At 36.6% G+C, this 20780-nt stretch overlaps 2 protein-coding genes across 6 annotated transcripts in view; one reads left to right on the top strand and one right to left on the bottom strand.

Annotated features, from left to right (window-relative positions):
• Positions 1-20780, bottom strand: part of LOC142349408 (ATP-binding cassette sub-family B member 10, mitochondrial-like) — a 140279-nt gene that overhangs the window by 53201 nt on the left and 66298 nt on the right. For 3 of the 4 annotated variants that reach the window (XM_075400942.1, XM_075400945.1, XM_075400944.1), the window contains 6 exons: positions 14849-15064; positions 12911-12990; positions 8565-8745; positions 8091-8134; positions 7978-8012; positions 4688-5020 (listed from right to left, as the gene is read on the bottom strand). In XM_075400942.1, coding sequence (XP_075257057.1) covers positions 4774-5020; positions 7978-8012; positions 8091-8134; positions 8565-8745; positions 12911-12990; positions 14849-15064 — 803 coding nt within the window. In that variant the 3' untranslated portion in view covers positions 4688-4773. Of the gene's footprint in view, positions 1-4687; positions 5021-7977; positions 8013-8090; positions 8135-8564; positions 8746-12910; positions 12991-14848; positions 15065-20780 lie in introns of those variants that run through there. The other variant, XM_075400943.1, reaches the window with a different exon arrangement.
• Positions 1-20780, top strand: part of LOC142349407 (uncharacterized) — a 192965-nt gene that overhangs the window by 35818 nt on the left and 136367 nt on the right. The window contains exon 1 of one of the 2 annotated variants that reach the window (XM_075400938.1): positions 12333-12345. The exons of the other annotated variant lie outside the window; for it this stretch is intronic. The gene's annotated coding sequence lies outside the window, so the exon portion shown is untranslated. Of the gene's footprint in view, positions 1-12332; positions 12346-20780 lie in introns of those variants that run through there. 2 annotated transcript variants of the gene reach the window in all.

Here is a 20780-nt window from a genome sequence, read left to right on the forward strand (position 1 = left end):
ATTACAGACCCTTGAATAAAGCTCTCGGCTCAAAACGGATTTGAAAAAAAAAAAACTCGTTTCCAAAATAAGAAATCAGTAAATGTTTCTTAAATTGATAGAGCCTGCACAAAGTGTGACAACGTCAGTAAGCAGCAAAAATTGTGACATTGAAGCCTCTTGGGACTTCCAGTATGACTTTTAATATTATTTTTCCAGTATAACTTTTAATACGATTTTTCTCCAATGAAATGAGACGTCTCACTGACTCCAGTTCACGGTTCACTACTAAAGTTCAGATGAAAAGTGCGCCAATATATATCATGGAAAAGAGCCAAAATATTTATCGAACGCGCTGCTTGAAAACATCACATCAAATGATCTTGTTTTTTTAAAAAAATCAAAATGCACGAAATTGGTGATCTTTAATAACAATTGTGCAGCGGTAGTTCTGCTAAAAGTTAAAAAGCAGCAAATGTACTGCAAAATTAGCGAACAATTGTAAAATCTGAAAAATTATAGTAATTTTAAAAAAAGTAGCTAGTGATATTGAAAAAAATATAGAGAATTTTTTGATTGCGATCTATTAAGGATCTATTAAGGCTGTCATCCGTGAGTTTAATAAGAGATAAAACTTACGCTTCTGTGATTTAGGTTGAAATAAAATTAAACTGAAAACGAAAAAGTAACAAGAAGGCTCGCGCGCGACTGTGAGCAGCAGAGATTGTACCAACTTAAGTTTGAATTTGTGTCTTAGACATAAACGAAAACTTTTTTGACTCAATTTTTCAAAGCTTCAATTAAAGCAATTTTCCCGTACCATCCCTGTGTACCAAGTTTTTATTTTGAAAAATTGAAAAGTACAGGTCCCTATATGATAATATAAACTTAACAGAAGCGAAATTAATTGCGTTTTCACACAGATTTGCACAGAATGTTAAAGATCAAAACAGCGCATTTGAGAAATGTCTGTTAACGAAAACAAATCAAAAATTAGAATCGAAAACAAAACAATTCAAATCAAAGAAAAAACAGAACAAAGGAAACCAACTATCTCAATGTTTACATTATTACAACTCTCAAAAATTATATGCAGTTTTTTTCTATTTTTTAACTGAATAGGACGTTTTTGTATACTAAAATACTCAATCTGCTGCATTTGGATGATTGGTGATTTCATGTTTCAAAAATGTGAGTCACTTTGAGCAGTATGTTTAAAATTTACTCTAAGGTTAGTTGAGAAGAACGAAGCAAGGCTGAGAACATTTTTTATTCGTCTCTTCTCAAAAAATTCTGCTGCTGCTAAAAAATGTCCATTTGTGATCATGCCGACAGTCCAATCGCAGACATATCTATATCGAAGATTGATCTAGTAGTAGTCACATGGAGAAGTTTTCCTCACTTACTAAAAATCATTTTTCTGATTATTTGATTAAAAACGACTAAGAAAGCCCATAAATTTTTCATCAAATTGGATATTATATTAATTGTACCGCAAATCAAATTCAGCCTAACCTGGCTGATCAAGCTTCAAAATGAACTCAAGACTAAAATACTTTTTATGTTCTACTCTTGAAAAATGTTTTTGTTATATTTCTGAATGAATCTTAGAAACCCACTTCAGCAAATCAAATGTCAAACTAAAATCAATAAACACTACAATAAAAAGGATTCAGGGTATAGCTTAATTTTGCGCTGATATTTACAAGAAAGGTATGATTTTCTACTTCCTGATTTACTTATTTCTTATGGAAAGCAAAAAAAGATATTTCTCTCTGTTCTCTACAATATGTAAACAAAAAGTGAAATTTTGATTAAGGAAAAACAACCGACCTCTCATAAATAATCTATCGTTTCGAAAAAAGTTGGAACAATTATAGTTTTTGCTTATCAAAAACTGTTTATCTATAAAGATAAATTCATTTTCTATCATAATTGAATTAGTTTTTAAGCTGAGCTGAAAAAATATAATTTATTTGGACTGGAAAAAAACAACCTAACTCCGCTGTGAACGCGATTGATGTTTGGTGGCCAGTTTTGGCTTGTTTCAACAAGTCACGAAATGAGGCTTACAGCTAATCGTTTGACGATGGTTCTTTTTTTTGTGTACATCTTTTTGGAAGCGATATCACAAGAAAGCCAACTGGTGCTAATAGTTATGAGCAGAAACAATGGTCCACTTCAATGTTAAATTTCTTTATTATACTCAACGTCAAATGTAAAATTTACCTACCTAATTTTGTCTGAAATAAAACCCAAGTTCGGGCGTCATTTACAACTTTTGCCATATTTTGGAATGAGTACATTATTCATCACCTGTATTTTAATTTTCGATAAAAGATTGAATGTTTTAATCTGAAGTTTCTTCGACGCGAATGCTGGAATCTTTTCAAAAACAGTTGAATCAACCAAAGTGAAGCATCACTTTCTTGACATTCTAAATGCAATTTTTCAACAACTTTTAAAAAGGTTATTCGTTTAGGCGTTTCCACATTTTCCTTCAATTGTAGACGGAAACAAAAACACACTAGCCTATGAGATCCAATGTATCATAAGTTATTTCAAAATCTGTGAAGAATTTGATGTATACTTGAGACAAATACGTCATTAAAGTCGGGTGCTTACTTAATGTTGACGATCAGTTTAAGTCGCTTTGAAATTAATGGGGTGCTTCAAATTTCTGTGCAACATAAGTTTTGGTTGCAATTTTAGAGTTAGCAAAGTCAGAACATTTTCTAACGTTTCTGCAAGAAGCATTGTTTGTTTAACCAGGATGAGAGGCCAGTGAGCAAATCAAATTAGCAGCTGAACTGTGAATATATATAAACTACGTTTTCTGTACATTTCGTGGATACTATTTAGAGCCTCCGGTTTATTAGGTCTGCCTAAATGTTGTCTCAATCTCAGTTTTTTGCACATTTCTGCGCCCAAACAAATTTCAAGATTGAGTACAGCCACCATCAAACATTAAAGCTGAGAAAATCGAGTTCTTACAAAGTTAGTATTACTGTTCAGCTCGGTCCTTTGTGTTTTTCCATATTTCATGGAAAATTGAAAGTAAGCACAATATACTAGGCTTTACAAATTTTTCGTTAGCATAGCGTAACCCCTCTACCATTTCATCCCGATTTTTATCTTTCTATAAAATAAGGATTATTTAATTCGCAATATAATCATTTGGCCATGCCTCAGCGGCGCGTGGGACTTGATACGAAACTATCACAACCGAACGTGAGATTAATTTGTCCACTTAATAATGACAAAACATGCCTTTAATGTCGACTGCTAATTTGCGGTATGAAATGATAGAGGGAAGAAATGATATAGGGGTTAAATGATAGAGGGGTTAAAATATGCGGGGTTAAATGAATCGGTGTGAAAAGAGGTAGAACCTTTACAGATATCTATCACAAAATATACTGTGCTTCAAGGTTTTCGTTAGCACAACTTAAGATACCACCGGTGATGGACAAACGCCTTTCTTGAAAAAAATTTAAGGAACAATGTCAAACTGAATTATAATGCTTTCCATTTCCTGGTTGTTAAAAGAACATCACGCAGTTTGCGGACAAAATCCATCGGCTTTTGCGGGACAATTAACATTACGATATCTTCTTGAAAGGTGTGTTCGCGACACTGATCTAATTATGGCATACATGTAGATAGTGATATAGAATACGTGCCAAACAGGCGCAGTGAGAAAAATCGGGACCCACAGCCGGGGAATTATTAAGCCTTACTTAGCGTTCAGCTAAGCCCGCGATCGCCAAAAAGGTTTATCTCGCAATTAAATATCGATAGAACCAATGTATTGCAGCAGTTAGGACTAACGCCGAGCAATGATTGCAGAATTATGTAAGATCACGCCTGAATAGAAGTTTGATTTTTGCTTTTGATCTTGTTTGTTGTCCATTTCGTAGTCTTAAGCTTCTGAACCAAGATTCAGCTTTTCGAACCAAGTCGCAAGATGAAAGCCGCCAACACAAACTTAAATACACATCTAAATATTGACGAACGAGTTAGGTGTTGAAACAAGTTGGGAAAATGTTCTAGCAAATATTGAAAATGATGCTAAACAAAAGCGAAAACAATATCACATACTGCATTTTTCATTATTTTTTTACAATATACAGAAGTGTCTCATTGCATTTCATCATGAGTACATAAATGACAGCACATCAATTTCATTAGAAGTAGCAAAAATTGTCCAAAACAATTTCATTTATAGATTAAAACTGATATTTATAGATTCATTGGCCACGTTGACTGGACAAATTAGACGGTGAGCCTTAACGGAAACAAAGATTTCAGGGCCCAACGATAAAGAATTTGCACGAATAGGCTAATTTTTATTGCGGGAAATACACCATTCGACTTGGCTTTACCCTAGTCAACGGTACAGCCTAGCAAAATTTTTCGAGACCATTTGTAAGATCCAAAAACATACAGAGTCCATGCGTCAACTGCCAAATGGCCGGTTCTGGCCGCAAGAAACTACTTATGAGGTACATTTCATCTAGGATAAGCAACCATTTCATCAAATCACTAGCTTGAAATTAAGGTAGCGTATTTCTTCTTAGGTCGCACTCACGTCTCCGACCCCCCCCCCCCCCCCCCCCACCCCAATTAAATTATGCATTGTCATTTGCACTTTTCTATGCGGAGAAATAGAACGACGTTTGGATGACGTGTGCAGGTGAATGTTTTATACCCAACCAGATTGTGAGGGGGGGGGGGGGTGGGTGGGGTGGGGTGGGAGAGAGCAGAGTAGACCTTCGTTTCTTTATTCCTTTATCAAGTTAAGGGAACGTTTCCCTCGGGTAGAATCTGCAAGTTAACAAGTTCGCTCAAATGTCCATTAGGAATGGCCATTAGCTGTTCATATGAACCCTGTTCCACGACTTTTCCTTCGTCTATTACTGCGATTGAGTGGGCATTGCGTATCGAGGCCAACCTGTGTGCTATCTGTATTACTGTTCTACCTGGGAGGATTTTCTTCAAGGCGTCCTGGACTAATTGTTCACTCTCGCTGTCTAGAGCACTGAAACAGATGGTTGGTGGAAAAGTCCAATTTTTCTGGTAGAAGTTTTGGTTTCGCCGCCTCCACTAAGTGTTTTTTTCATACCCCCCAGTTACAAATTATGTATAATTATATAACACGTAACTATGTAAAAAATAGCACGTGGGCCTGGATGGCGTAAAAGATATATGCCCCACAAGATGGTGGCCGAAACAAAATAGATCCGAAATGTCTCTGTTCCATTCTATGTACGCGAAAAGATGCAAACCCTTTGGGGGGGGGGGGGGGTGGAGGAGAGGGGGTCCAAATCTCCGGGTTGGAGGAGTGGATGGTGGATGGGGGGTGACTATGGGGAAGTGACAGAGGGGGTCAAAACTTTAAGACTAGGAACCGCCCTTCACACCTTGAATTTTTTTCGAAAGTTTCTATGAATCGCCTACTTGGAGACTAGCTTTAGCTTAATTGAAGAGGGGGCAACAGTGAAGGGGGGTGGCAGAGGGGTCCTTGGCTACAAGGGGCCCTTACGACCTGCACGATGGCAGGGGTGGGGATTGGGGGGGGGGGGGGGTGTGATGGGAGGGGTCAATCTTTAAGAACCGCCCTTCACACCATAAGTATAAGTCTCCAAAACAGTTGCTGTGAATCTTATACTTGGAGACTAGAGAGGTGAAAGGCTCTAAGAGAATTTAATGCCCGCTGTGCGCTACCTGTTTATCCCGTTTTTAAGGAAGAAAAATCAAATGAGTCAGACGAAAAATCGGTCAAACAAAAAATCGCATTAAAAAGACCAACAGGGCTTATATAATTGCTACAAACTTCGTTTAAGAGCAATTAATTTAAGAGGGTAAGGCAAATTCCGAAATTACTAACTATAGTTTTGGCTGTAATTATTCACTATATTCAAAAAAACTGCATTCATAATCGATGTTAATTAGTTGTGTAGCAATTGAGAAGTTATTGAGAAATGATTACGACTAGCCTATAACACGCCGACTCACAAAAAATTCTCGACCTCAAGTTTACTTTTAGCAATGTTAAGAGCAAATATAACCATTGTGAACATTTAGCTCTAATTGAAATACGCACGTTTTTAAACTGCCAGATCTTTGCAATGCGAGACATCAAACTTGCAAGTTTGCATTTCAAGAACGTAAACCGACTAACATTGTACAAATTGCTCTATGAAGTCAAGCGGCTTCAGAGGAGGCTTTAGCCTAGATTCAACTAAAAGAGACTGATACATTGAACCGAACACCACTCGGCGATCGGACTTCTGCTATCTCATCTTACAATCTGTTTTGTTTTAGCAACAGACTTAATTTCAAAAACAGTCGGCAGCTTGACGGAAAATAGCCGCCATTGACGCAGATCGACATTGAAACAGAAAAATAAAAAGAGAAAATGACAGATTTTTCTCATAAGTTTCAAAAAGTGTTCTAATTCAATGATTGCTTGTGCAGTTTCAGTAAGACCCTAAGACTACACTTAATCCGGCTTCTAAATTGAAAGCTATTAAGCTTAATACTAAGGTCAGCAAACAATCACTAATGGACTTTGAGAACATAAATTACTATGACTTAATAACCAGCTTCATCAGTTTATCCCGTTTTTTTTATTTCAATACGTTGCGTGATTCAATGAGTGAAGGAATTTAAAATCCATTCAGTAGAAATAGTGAGTGAGGTAAGTCAAGAGTCAACGTGAAAATCGTGACTTATGTAATAAAAAAAGGGTGATCAAAAGGTAAAGCGATTAAAACGGAGAATTCTTAAACAATAGCCATTGAGCGGCTCATGGCGGCTATTAAAGAGAGCAATAATATCATGCGAGAACAAGAGAGCAATAATGTCATGAGAACTTGTCATGCGCGAGAATTTCACTCGAGAAGTGAAATAAGAAAAATGTTCTAGAACAATATCCTCAAGCGCAAATTGTACATTAAAAAGTCACGTTTACAATAATTGCCTCACTTCGAAATTCTGGCTCGCACCTCGAGAAGCAGCGAAGTTCTCAATCAATGCCAAATTTTCCCTGTCTTCGGAGTAGGGTTTCCCATTCCACTGCAAAACTTCAAAAAGTTCATTATGACAAACAAAATCGACTATTGCCGGGAGAATTGCTCTCAAACCACCGGCAATCGGCTGGGTTTGTCAGTAACTAAATACGGTTTAGGGAGGATAGTTTAAGCCTAATTGAAGAAGCGCATGGGGGAGGGGTCTGAGAGCGCTCGGTTATGGCTGTAACGATGTGGGGGAGGGGTTCTGTGGGGTCAAGGGTGGGGTTGGGTGATGTAAGGGATGCCTAAACTCCAGGAACCGCCCTTCACACCATGAATTTTGAATTTATGTCTCTTAAACAGTTTCTGTGAATTGCATACTCAGAGTCTATTAAGCCGATTGGCTCTACGAGAACTTAAAGCCTCCGGGTTTTACATGTTTCTCCCGTTTTTGTGGACGAGAAGTCAAATGGATCAAACAAAAAAATCGGTAAAGCTTAAAATCGCATAACAATACCACATGACTCATTTAATTGCTACAAACTTGCTTTGAGAGCTATTAGCATCAAATCAAACATAAACCGACTAATTTTGAACGACAAGCATAAATTTTTCTTTATGGGTGCAAAAGTTGTTACCCACGCTGTGATTCGGACCATGGACCTCCCGCTCCCTCACCAGAAGCACTGTCCACTCGGCTATCAGATCCCTCTTATTGCTATGCTGCAGCCGATTTTATTTTAGCAACAACCTTTACTTCGTAGTGAGAGCAATAAAGGTCACTCAAATGAAGCACAAAAGTGTTAAAAAGTCACTTGAGAAGTCAAAGAATGTTTTAGAAGAAAAGCGCAAAAACGGGCAAGGGAAAATTTGCATAAAAAAGACCAACACGTTTACAATTATTGCTATAACTTCGTTCAAGAGCAATTAAACAAATCAACAATGAAATCTAAATTGCAATTCAGTAAAAGTGACTTCTAACCTTGTGGCTTCATCCAAAACAAGAATGGTGGGATCCTGGAAACAAACACGACATGTTCAATGCTTTTCAGGAATATTAAACACAATCGAAATGGCCGATAGGAAGCAGCATACCCGAATGATAGCTCTCGCAATCGCCAATCGTTGTCGCTGTCCTCCTAAAAAAAACATCAAAAAATCTTTAAGTATTTATCACTTGATTTGTCATACACCTTGAAACTTGCTTACAGCAAGGTAACCTAATTTGTATCTACAAGAAGCACGCTATATTGATCCACCCTGAAATCGCATCACTACTTTTTGAAAGAGAACGTGCCGTTCGGTTTGCATCCACAAAGGTAGAAGGGGAAGTGCTATAACGGGAAAGATCCAAATTTTTAAAGAAAAAGATTAATTTCCTCATCTTCACATTTGGTGCGAATTTTCGGGTCCTTCCAATTATATCCCCTCCAGCTTAGTGGCCAGATAACATATAGACCCCCACCCCAATCATGGTAAAAAACCATAATGGGGGCTATAACATGGGGGGGGGGGAGGGGGAGGAGGGGGCTACAATGGGAAAGACCCGAAATTTTATCGAGATGTAACCTGATAGCATAACTCCTCTCTGGCCAACGAGAGTATCGTATGAGTGTGGGAATGAAGAGATGAAGTCGTGACAGTTTGCAACCTCAGCCGCCTCTCTCACTCTCTCGAATGGCACACAGTCTGGGTCCACACTGCCGTATTCTATGTTCTCACGGATAGAACAGGAAAACATTGCCGGATCCTACAATTGATACAAAAGTTGAAAACATACCCGGCAGATTAACGGAAAATAGCCGCCGTTGATTCCAATAACCATGATTGGGATTGAACGAATAGAATATATTGAAAAAAAAAAGATTTTTGTACAAAAATATTTTTTAAGTCCGATTTATTTTGATGGCATTTCGTAGTTGAACATACTTCTGTTTCTTAGAGAGAGGCTACAGGGGCTACTATCAACACCAATAAGCGTTAGAGGTGGTAACTAAGACTTATAGGAACGACGTTCAAATAGCGGGCATCTAAAATTGGGCTTTATGGGTTTATCCCGTTTCTATTTCTGACTTCAATTTTTTATACCGACTCTGTTCATTTTGAATTGCTTTGCTGAGCAACTGATGTTCAAAATCACTTTTAGCAGAATGAGAGAAGAGAGAAACTAGCCTAGAGAAGTCAAAAAGATTTCACGCAAAATGTCGAAAAAGCGGCAAAATGGTAAAGCGAAAAAAAGTTTGACGAAGTAAAAAAACATAGCAGGACAAGTCCTGACGTACAATTCAAAGAATTTTCATTGACTAAACAGAAAAACTAGACTTAGAATGGACTATGAGTGAATTGAGAAAACCATTTTAAAAAAAAATCAGAACAAAAAAAAAATAAGAAATAAACAGAAAATCAACGTCAAAATGCCGCATGTGAACAAAAAAACCACTAGCGAGAATTGAAAATTTAATTCAAACAAAAAGCTAGGCCTAGAATGAGCTGTGAATGATCGGGAAAACCATTTAGAAAAAAAATCCGATCCAAAAAATCGAAAAAACAGTAAAAATCAGAGTGAAATTGCCGCATGTGAACAAAAAACCACTACCGAGAAACCGAATTTTTGTTCAAACACCGTTTTCTCACTCTACTTTAAAATTAGAGCGAAAAAAATTCACGCCGCAAAACCACTTGCTTTTTCGCTCCATTTCCTGTTTCGGCGTGACCAAAATCACTACTCCAATTTGACTTCAAAAATCATGAAAATGTGTGAACAGATCTTAAAAAAAAAAAGACAGCGCCCCAATACAATTCAAATTCTTTGAATTGTAACAAATTCTTTGAATTGTAAAAAAAAAATACGAGCGCAATAATAGCCGGCTGAGAAGATGAGGGCGGCTATTAATAAGTCAACAAAATTTGGGTCTCCAACATAAGCCGATCATACACCCTGCCCCCACCCCCACAAGCAGAGCGGCTAGAAAAAATCACATTTAAGTAATTATACGACAATAGGTGGATAAATTAATGAGGAAACGACCAAAATTTTTCCCACAACTAAAGTTCGAGTATAGCTTATAGTTTCTACAGTGAGCTGGGGGGGGGGGGGGTGCTGTAGCTCACTGTAGTTTCTACAGTGAGCTACAGCACTTTTTGACTTTCAGCAGTAAACCACAACCACCAACAAACAGTTTAGTTGACCTGAAATTTGAGTAAGGGCAATTCAGATTCTACAAAACGAAAATTTATATCAGTCATATGAAAGCATAACCGCACCAAAATAGAATTAGTTTGAGAGCAATAAAACAAGTCAATTCGTTATTTTATCTTTTAAAGCATGAAAAAATAATCGATAATACAACAATTGGCTAAATTAAGCATTCAGCTAAATTGCTTTGATTCATCCCCACGAACCCAACAGCGATCAAAAACTATTTAAGAGAAAACAATCGACTAAAGTAGGGCCCGAATTGCTCACAAACCACCGGCTGGCTTCGGTAATAGCCAGCTGGGGCTTAGGGATGCTAGCATTAGGGGGAGATGTGAGCGATATCATTGTTAACAGGAACAGAAGTAGTTAAAACGAAACAAGAATCTGTTTGATGAAATGAACATAAATACGACCACAAAAGATAGCTGGCTGAGTATATTCAATTAGAGCTCAACAATCAAAACCCAAAAAATCCGACTAATGTTGGACGAAATGCTCTCGAACGACTGGCGAGGCAATCAATTTAGAAGGGGACATAGGCTAGAAAAACTTTTATGGCGCAAAAACGTCTGTCTAGGGAGGGATTCGAAACCCGCGACCCCTCGGTTACGCGTCGCTGACTTTAACCACTACACTACACAGGCAATGTACAGTCAACGCTCACAATCGCATATACTTTAGCAACACTTAATTTCTAAATGCGCACAATTCTAAGCATACCCGGCAGATTGCCGGAAAATAGCCGCCGTTGATTCCCATAACTCTATTGGGATTGAAAGAAAAGAAAATTTCAACAAAAATTGATTTTTGTATAAAAATATTTTTAAGTGCGATTTATTTTGATGTCATTTCGTAATTGAACATACTCCTGTCTCTCAGTGAGAGGCTACAGGGTCTAGTATCATTACCAATAAGCATTATAGATAATAACTAAAACTTATGAGAACAAAGTTCACGTACCGGGCATCTAAAAATGGGCTTTATGGGTTTATCCCGTTTCTATTTCTGACTTTGATGCGGTTTAAAAGGGCTTTGAGCAGAATGACAGAAGAGTGAAACTAGCCTAGAGAAGTCAGAAAGATTTCACGCAAAATGACGAAAAAGCGGCAGAATGGGTAAAGCGAAAAAAAAGTTCGACGAAGTAAAAAAAAACATAGCCGGAACATTTCCCGAAACGACTCGAAGGAGAAAATTGCCCAAACTACAACTAAACAACTACAACAACTATTGTGAACCCTGAATCTCCACAAATGCCATAATAAATGAGGAAGAATAGAAACGGCATTCAAAAACCAAAAACAAAATGAAAAAAAACTAGAAAAACTTAATGACTTTTTTAATAGTACAAGGAAACATAAAGCAGAATCAAATTCCTTTGCAATTAGAGCCATGAAAAACTCGCAAAACAATGGGCAAGTCATAATAGGCTAAGAAACTTTGAGATTTTTAAAAAAAGAAAAACTGCAAAAAAAATAAGAAAAATTGTATAAAATTTCTCAATTTCTCTGTCAATTTTCCTAAGAAAAAAACAATTTATATCAAGAAAACTTTAGTCAATTGGTATCTGAATATTCCTTAAGTAACAAGCTTCCATTCAAATCCCACTTAGAGCATTAAAACAAAAAACGGCCAAAAATCATTAAATTTCGTCTAAAAATCAGCAAAATTGATAAAAAAAACTACAAATTAGCATTAAACTCAAATTAACTATTTGAAACCTTCAATTCCTATCAAAACAAGCCTAAAACTAATATAATATTATAATCAAACCTCATAAATATCAAAAGTTGCAAAAAAACTGCTTTTAAAAGCCGCACGTGAACAAAAAATTTCGCTCGCTTAGAGAAAATTTTCTCACACATCAATTTCTCGCTCTCTGAAAAACAGCGGTGTGAACAAAAACCACTCTCTTTGCGCTCCGCTCTTCATTTTGTTCAGCAAAAAAATCACTCGAAAATTTTTCACGTGTTTCATTTCCCGCTTCAAAAATCGCTCCACTAAAATTGATTTAAAAATAGGACTTCTCCAATATTCCTCTTCGAGTCGTAAAAATAGGAGCGCTATAATAGCCGGCTGAGAAGATGAGGGCGGCTTTTAATCACCTAAACAATCAAAAATCAAAATCAAAATAAAATGTCAAACTTATTAAATCAAAAACTGGGCTCCGCAACTAATCAAAAATTGCATAAAAGCTCAAACTGATGCATTCTCAAGGCATAAAAAGACGTCATGTGTTGTTAAAAAGGACAAAAAAGAGACAAAATAGGCAAAACTCCAGAATAGTGCAACAACCAACCCTGAATATATCCCAAAATATATTGCAACATATATCTGACTGACGCAAATTTTTCACTTAGCTCATCAAAATTGGGCACATTAGGGCGGGGGTATAAGGAATTTAAGCGGACATGTCAAACGATAGGGCGGGGGTTATATAATTAATATAATATATGTATAAAAGACAAACAACGAAAATTACTTCAGACATTACTCGAGAGCCATTAATTGGAGTTGATATTCTAGAAGAGATATCAAAGAATATGACACTCTGCCAAATATCCAGTTGCTTTGAGAAGGGGAACTGAAAGCTTCCATAAGTGGTAATTATATCAAATTTCCGAGGCAAACATCTTTCATAAGAACAGTTTTCAAGTGAATTTACTTCCTACATTAAGATGACGGGCTAAACATGATACTGATCAGAAAACGAACTCACTTGGCTGACAAATGAAATGCGAGATCTGAAGTCCTTCAGTGAATACTGCTCTAAAGGCTTCCCGTCCACTAAGATTGCACCTAAACCAAACCAAAAGAAATCTCAAAAATTAATTTAACATGACTGCCGAATATAGGTGCGAAATAAACTTGAGTGACGTAGAAAATAGATAGAAAGAGTTCGTGACGCTATCGGTGCCGCTTATAAAGATATTAAAAAGCTTTCTGCAATGTAAGGGTATTGTTAGCTTAATTTCACACCTAACAATACCAACACAAAGGGTATTGTTAGCGTAATTTTTTGTTTTCTCTCAAAATAATGGTTGAACAAAAACCACTACAAAATTCTCTCTATGATTTTCACATTTGTTCAGTAGGTTGACCTAAACAGTAGTTTCACGTGCCGCAAATGACTTCCTCTAGAACACATCCTCTAATATTAGAAGTCACCGAAAAAAAATAGACCACCTTTACTCATCTTTATTTCGGAATCAGATAACGGAAAGTCAAACGTGAAAAAGTCACTTGAAGGAGAAGAATTCTCTAGAACAAAAAAATGTCAAGCAAAAATGTTGCACGAGAAAAACTTCAAACTTCGTTCGAGAGCAATTAAACATAACCACTACCGTCGGGCGAATTGCTCTCAAACGACCAGCTAGCGGTTGGCTGCGGTAGTAGACAGCCGGGGCTTAGGGATACTAGCATTAGGGAGGGGTGAGGTGGGCGGAAAGGGGGTGCCAAGCGATCGGAGGGAAGGAAAGGGGGTTAGGGTTGCGAGGGCCGGACGAGAAGGGATCCAAATGAGGCGGAAGAAGTTGGACGCGGGAGGCGGAGTGTTTGGGGTGAGCGGGGGGGGGGGGTTGGTGACAGATGGGAGGCGGGGAGGGGTCAAACGTTTTAGATTAGGATTAGGAACATCCCTACACACAATAACATTGTCTTCTCAAAACTGTTCAGCTGAATAGCATACTTAGAGACTAGTAAGGGGTAGGGCTCTAAGATAGCTGCTCCACCCTTTAATGCCCTCCAAGCGTTACCTGATTATCTAATTTTTGCTTGCAAAAAGTCAAATGGGTCAGAAGAAAAATCGGTCAAGCGAAAAAATGCTTTAAGACCACAGGACTAATATAATCGCTACAAACTTTGTTTGAAAGCAATTAAAAACTATTTGATTGAAGGCCATTAAAAAATTATTCTTTGATTTTTTCCTTGACAAAAACGGATTGAAAGCAGGCTACATCTGTCATTTTGACGTTTCCAGAACTTTTGTACTCTTTTTTAAGTTCCTACAATCTATAGATGAATTTTTGGCCCAAATTAATTTGTATGTAGTTTGGTGACCTTTGATTTGATACGTATTACGCCTATCATATCAAAGGTCGACAAACTCCCATAAAAATGAAATTCAACCAAAACTCCCTGTTGATTGTAATAACTTGGAAAAGAGTACAAAAACCTTTAGAAAAGTCAAAAAAGGCAAAACGACAAACAACCCAACGTCGGACAAATTGCTCTCAAACATCTAGAGAAAGGTGGGCTTTTTGTAGGAGCTAGAATAAGCTTAATAGCGTGAATACAATGCGGGGGAGGGTCAGAAAAACCCGGGGTTGCAGAACAAAATGGGTGGTCAAAGCTTATATCTCATCAGTTTTGGTTAAACGTCTACTTGGAGACTAATAGAGGTAAAGAAGAAATTTAAAGTTATGTCACGTTCGTCATTGTCCATTCTGTTTCAGAACGACTAGCCCGATTTGAAAGACCAAAAAACTGATTGATAAAGCAAGCAGTTCCCCAATAAAATTCAAATTCTTCGAATAGTCAAAAACCACGAGCACCGCAATAAAGCTATGATTATGCTCACTTTACAGCTTTCTCGCAGCTAGTAAAGTCTTTATTCAGTTCCGCTGAAGTACCAAAATGCACACGTGATTAAACTCACCTTCATTTGGGTCATATAATCTCATTATCAGACTGGCAACCGTCGATTTGCCACATCCGGATTTGCCAACCAAAGCTGTCACTTTTCCCGATTCTACTTCCAGGGAAAACTTATCCAGCACAGGAAGATCTGGTCTAGACGGGTAGTTGAAGGTGACATCACGGAATGAAATTTTACCCTGAATATTGTCAGCTTTGACCGAATTTTTACCGTCCTCTGAAACAACAAGAGCAAAATGTAGTTAAATCACTTTTTCACCATAGTGACTGTCACAACAAAACACTTAATTTTACATGTTTAAACATTTTTTCTATGTAGGTTAGTTCACCTTTAAGGGTGCGCGATGAATTTTGTGGTGCAAATGGAAAGGAGAGGGTTTTCAATATCTTTTTTGAAAATGCCTAAAACAGTCGTTGGTGTCAAAAAAATCCAAACTATAAAAGCTGTAGCCTTAAAACAACTGCCGCAGACGCTATTTGATAGCAGCTCAGGTTAAATAGTTTTATGATGATCTATGTCCACCTTTACTCTCAAATTCTGACTATTCTTTACATGATGAAAAATCGACAAAATTAAACATAACGTCAGATTGCTGAAAAAAAGCCGCCATTGATTCCCATAAGCCCGATAACGATTGAAAGGCCAAGAAAAAAATTGATTGATTTAGGAAAACATGTTCAAAGTGCACACTATTTTGATTTCACTTCGTAGTTAGATACACACCTGTTCCTCAATGAGAGGATAAATGGGCTAGTATCAGTACCAATAGGCAATAAAGATGGTAACTAAGACTTATAGGAACAAAGTTTAAGTGGTGGGCATCGAAAATTGGGCTTCATGGGTTTATCCCGTTTCCGCTGTACTTTCCGTTTCTCGATACTCGTTCTGTTCACTTTAGACCGCTTTGCTGAGCAACTGCAGTTTAAAAGCACTTTCACTAGAATGAGAGGACAAAAAAACTAGCTAAAATAACTCAAACAATTTAAAGCAGATACTGAACAGGCTGTGAACCAACGTAAAGGGAAACAGATTTTTATTTGATGTAAAAAACACAACAGGGCAAGTCCTAAATTCAACAAAAAGAATCGAATGAAAAACAAACATTTAAAACAGCTGTACCTGATCAGCAGACATATTGAACAACGCCAAAAAGGCAAACAGAAGTAGTTTATCAAATCAAGTAAAATAGAAATAGCATTCAAAGTATATACTTTTAGGATCAGCGTACTGAGAGCCAAGGTGTTCAATACCGAGATCCACTAGAGCTTCTGGCGTCAACATTTTCAGCACAAAAAATGTAAGACTAAAGTTCATGCATAGACACAGGCCCAAGCTTGAATAAATATTGATTACTTGAGCTCAGAAAGTTTGAAAGTTAAAAAACACCCAAAACTTCAAAAACAGAACAAAAATTAACGCATATTTGTCTAATTCTTCGCACTTATGTCTTTGAACCAATTGTCTCTTGCTAAAATCTGCATAGCATTGAATTGTTAGGCTAGAAGACCAGCAGAGATCTCTGCGCAAAAGAAGCAAGCAGAAGCAAGAATGACAAAAACAAAATTTCAAAAAAGAGCAAAAACTACAAAGTTGGCTCAAGTTCTTGACCCTAAAGTCCACAAAACCAAACTATGCCACCAAATTATCCATGTTAGCACATGTAAAAACCTTCTAAAATCTTCATGGCTACTGCAGATAGTTCAGAAACTAAAGAAATTTTATTATCAAAAGCATTTCACTGTCAGTAAAGTTGCCTAGTAATCCAAGGTTAGGCTCATAAAAGTTTCATCGGTTCCTAAAAATCAAAAAAATTGAAAAGAAAAAAAAATTTCTAAGAAGTTGATAAAATGGAAAAAACTATTGAAAAGACCCCAAAGATTGTTACATTACAGCCTATAAAAGCTGTTTTTGTCTCTCAAAAACTTCTTAACCACCATCAAGCTCTAAAAAAGGATTCATTGTCCCTAGGGGACAAAAAATGCAAAAAATGACAGATTTTAAAGAATGACAAAAATTGCAAAGTTTACTGAAAAGCTCTTTAAGTCCTCAAAATGTTTCAATGTTCCTGATGATCGCAGAACTCAAAATGACCAAATCTTCCAAAACTTGAAAGTTGCAAAAAAACATTCTGAGTGCTAAAGTTTGGAGAAAGCACCTTTCTGAAATTTGAAAAGCGTTATTTTGATACCCATCTAACAACAAAACTTAACTTACGAAACGACAAAAAACTAGAAACTGAACCATATTCCACTCAAAAACTACAAAATAGACAATTTCACCTTGAATTTAGGCCTTCCAAGCACGTTCAGCACTAAAAGCACTTGAAACTTTATTAAAGCTAGCTTAAAGCATCTAATGAAACTTAAAAGCCACTGAGCGCTACCTGTTCATCCAATTTTGAGAAGTCAGTGACAAACGAGTAAAAATGTCTTAAAAAAGACAGCATATCAAAACAAAGTCTCAGTGGCGGGCATCAAAATTTGGCTTTTATGGGTTTATCCCGTTTCTAAATTGCATCCGTTTTTCGATACTGGTTCTGTTCACTTTAGATCGCTTTGCTGAGCAACTGCTGCTTAAAAGCACATTCACTAGAATGAGAGGGCAATGAAACTAGCTTAAAGAACTTAAAATATTTGAAGCAGATGCTGACTAAGGAAAAGGAAAACTTATTCGGTGATGTAAAAAAACATAACAGGGCAAGTCCTAAAATTCAATACAAAGAATTGAATTAAATAGAAATACTTAAAACAGCTGTACCTGACCAGCAGACATATTGAGCAATGCCAAAACAGCAAACACAAATAGTTTATTAAACTCAGTGAAATAAATAGCATTAAAAGTGTATATACTTTTAGGAGCAGCGTATTGAAATCCAAGATACTGAATACCGAGGTCCACTAGAGCTTCTGCGTCACCATTTTCAACACAAAAAAGAAAGATTAAGGGTCATGCATAGAGACAGCACCAAGCTTGATTAAATATTGACTACTTGAGCCCAGAAAACTTGAAAGTTGCAAAACCTTCCCAAAACTTCAAAAAACGAAAATTACTGCATATTTCTTTAATTCTCACTCATGTCTTTAAATCCAATTGTTTCTTGCTAAAATCTGCATAGAATTGAATTGTTAGGCTAGCGACCAGCAAAGATCTCAGCGCAAAAGAAGCAACCAGAAGCAAACACAAAACAATGATTTAAAAAATAGCAAAAACTACAAAGTTTGCTCAAGTTCCTGACCCTATACTGAAAAGATTTAAATTTTCTAGAAAAATTTAAAACTTTGAAAAAATTACAGAACTATTATAATAAAAAGCATTTCACTGTCCGTAAACGTACCCAGTGATCCAAGGTTAGGCTCATAAAAGTTTCACGGGTTCCTAAATATTGACAAAAAATTGAAAGGACAAAAATTTTGAAAGAAGTTGATAAAAATGGCAAATACTATTACTATTGAAGGGACCCCAAAAATTGTTACATTACAACCTTTAAAACCAGTTTTTGTCTCTAAAATCTTCTAAGCTATCTTCAAGCTCTAAATAAGGGTTCATCGGCCCTAGGGAACAAAACAAGCAAAAAATGACAGATATTAAAGAATGACAAAATATTCAAGGTTTATTCAAAAGCCGCTAAAGTTCTTTATGATATTTTCGGATCAACTCCATTGTCTCTAGAACCCATCCACCAACCATGCTTTAAGTCCTCAAAATATTTCAATGTTCCTGATGATCGCAGAACTCAAAAATGACCAAATCTTTCAAAACTTGAAAAAAAAACCTTTTGAGTGCTAAAGTTTGCAGAATGCACCTTTCTGAACTTTGAAAAGCGTTATTTTGATACCCATCTAACAACAAAACTTACGAAACGACAAAAAATTAGAAACTAAACCATATTGCACTCAAAAACTACAAAATAGACAATATCACCTTGAATTTAGGCCTTCCAAGAACGTTCAGCACTCTAAGCACTTGAAACTTTATTAAAGCTAGCTTAAAATATCAAATGAAACTTAATAGCCACTGAGTACTACCTGTTCATCCAGTTTTGAGTCTTTAAGAATGAGTGAAAACGTTTTAAAAAAGACAGCACCAATACAACCTAATACAAATTCTCTGGATTATAAGAAATAGGAGCGCAATAATAGCCCGCTGAGAAAATAATAGCCGGCGGTCAATAATAGCCTGCCGGCGATTAACTAAAGAAACAAATTCCTCTTCGCTTCAGATATTCCAAGGGGAAAATTTATTGTTATTTTCAAAGAATGTGAGAAAATTATGAGAGACCATTTTTTCTAATCTTCAAAACTTTTTTCACATATTTTAGAGAGCTTATCGCTCAACAACATTTAACGACTTTCAGAGTATAATTCAAGGTCGCAAAACAAAAAAACGGATATTTTGGAATCTCACCTACCCCTTACCGAGCACAAAGTGACTAATTTTCGAGATGTTTCCGTTCAATTTGAACTATTGTTTCAGTTTCTAATTTTACACCTAATACTTTATTGCGTTTGCTTTTAATCAATCGTACAAATTTCAATAACTGACCGATCACTCCTGCCCTGTGTTGAAATTTTTTGTTCACCTCTGAGTCAGTCTAATCGCAGAAAATTTTGCGCTAAATAATTGTTTTGTTCACAACTATTGCAGGAAAAACAATTGCCCGTATTTGCCAAAAATACTGAATTCTAAAATCTACCTGAAACTTCCAAATGCTGTCTTTCCATTGACATAGCCTGAATATTGCCGATAAAAAGCCGCCATTCGCGCCAATGACGACGTTGGGATTCAAAAAGTTACAGAAAATCATTTGACCACAGCCTAATTTTTTGGAGTCCGAAAAGTGTTCTAATTTGGTCTGCAATTTCATATGGCTAGATAAACATGGCGAATTCAGCCTGAAATGTAAAACAATACACTTAATACTAATACCAATTATCAGTATAATATTAGGAACTTTGTTAACTTGAACATTCATCTCTTAGTGCCTGAGCTTTATTGGTTTATCCGTTTACATTGCTTTTGCTTTTTGACTTTAACCCTAGTTGCGTAAATCTGCTGACTGAGTTCTATCTATATTCTATTCAATTGAAACAGTTGGTGAGGTAAGCCAGAAAGTCGTGACTTATGGAAAATAAAAAGGCAAACGAATTCGAAGAAAGGAGAGGGCGCCTAAATAATAGCTTTGAGAGGCTGACTGCGGCTTTCAATAAGAAATTTAAAGCGAATTTAACCCGACCAAACTGTTGTACAATGGTTTACTGGTTTACCATTAATGATCCACAATAATTGTCGTAGGTAGTTTATCTGACTTTAGATCCGGCAAATTTTGATTGTTTTCTGGTTCAAACGGTGTCTATGCACATTTATTTAACGCGAGAAACAATCTTTCTATTTGCTGCTATCTTTGTTGTGTGGGGGGGGGGGGGGGTTGATTTTTCTCCAGCTTTATTCAATTTTTTTTTCAAAGCAATAGCAATACTGATATCTCAAACTAAATACAATTTTCCGGCAATTCCGATTGAATTTTTAGTTTTTCTGTTAATTCAATTTTTTAAACATAGGCGGCAGATTGCCGGAATAGCTGCGAAAGAATAGACCAGCGTGCCATATAATAGAGATAGAAACAGATACAGATCTAAATTGAAAAAAAAATCGACGCCGCTCAAAAAACTAGGCTAAAAAACATTCAGCGATGAATTAATAAAGCTTGTTAAAATTCATTCCACAGAAGCCTCTTATTAGGGACCTTTACTGCACATATGAGTCCATTTGACCTTAAACAAATTCAAATTAAACTTAAGTTTTAAAGTGCAAAAGTCATTTTATTGAGTGAGGTAAGTCACGTATGATCAAAATCTAATCACGCAAATAACCTAAAAACTTTAGCTAAAGCGAGTGAGAAATGACGTCACGCGCGCAAATGCCGTTAGTGAGA

This window comes from Convolutriloba macropyga, chromosome 11 (assembly GCF_964194025.1).
Source record: "Convolutriloba macropyga chromosome 11, txConMacr16.3, whole genome shotgun sequence".
Classification (NCBI taxonomy): Eukaryota; Metazoa; Xenacoelomorpha; order Acoela; family Convolutidae; genus Convolutriloba; species Convolutriloba macropyga.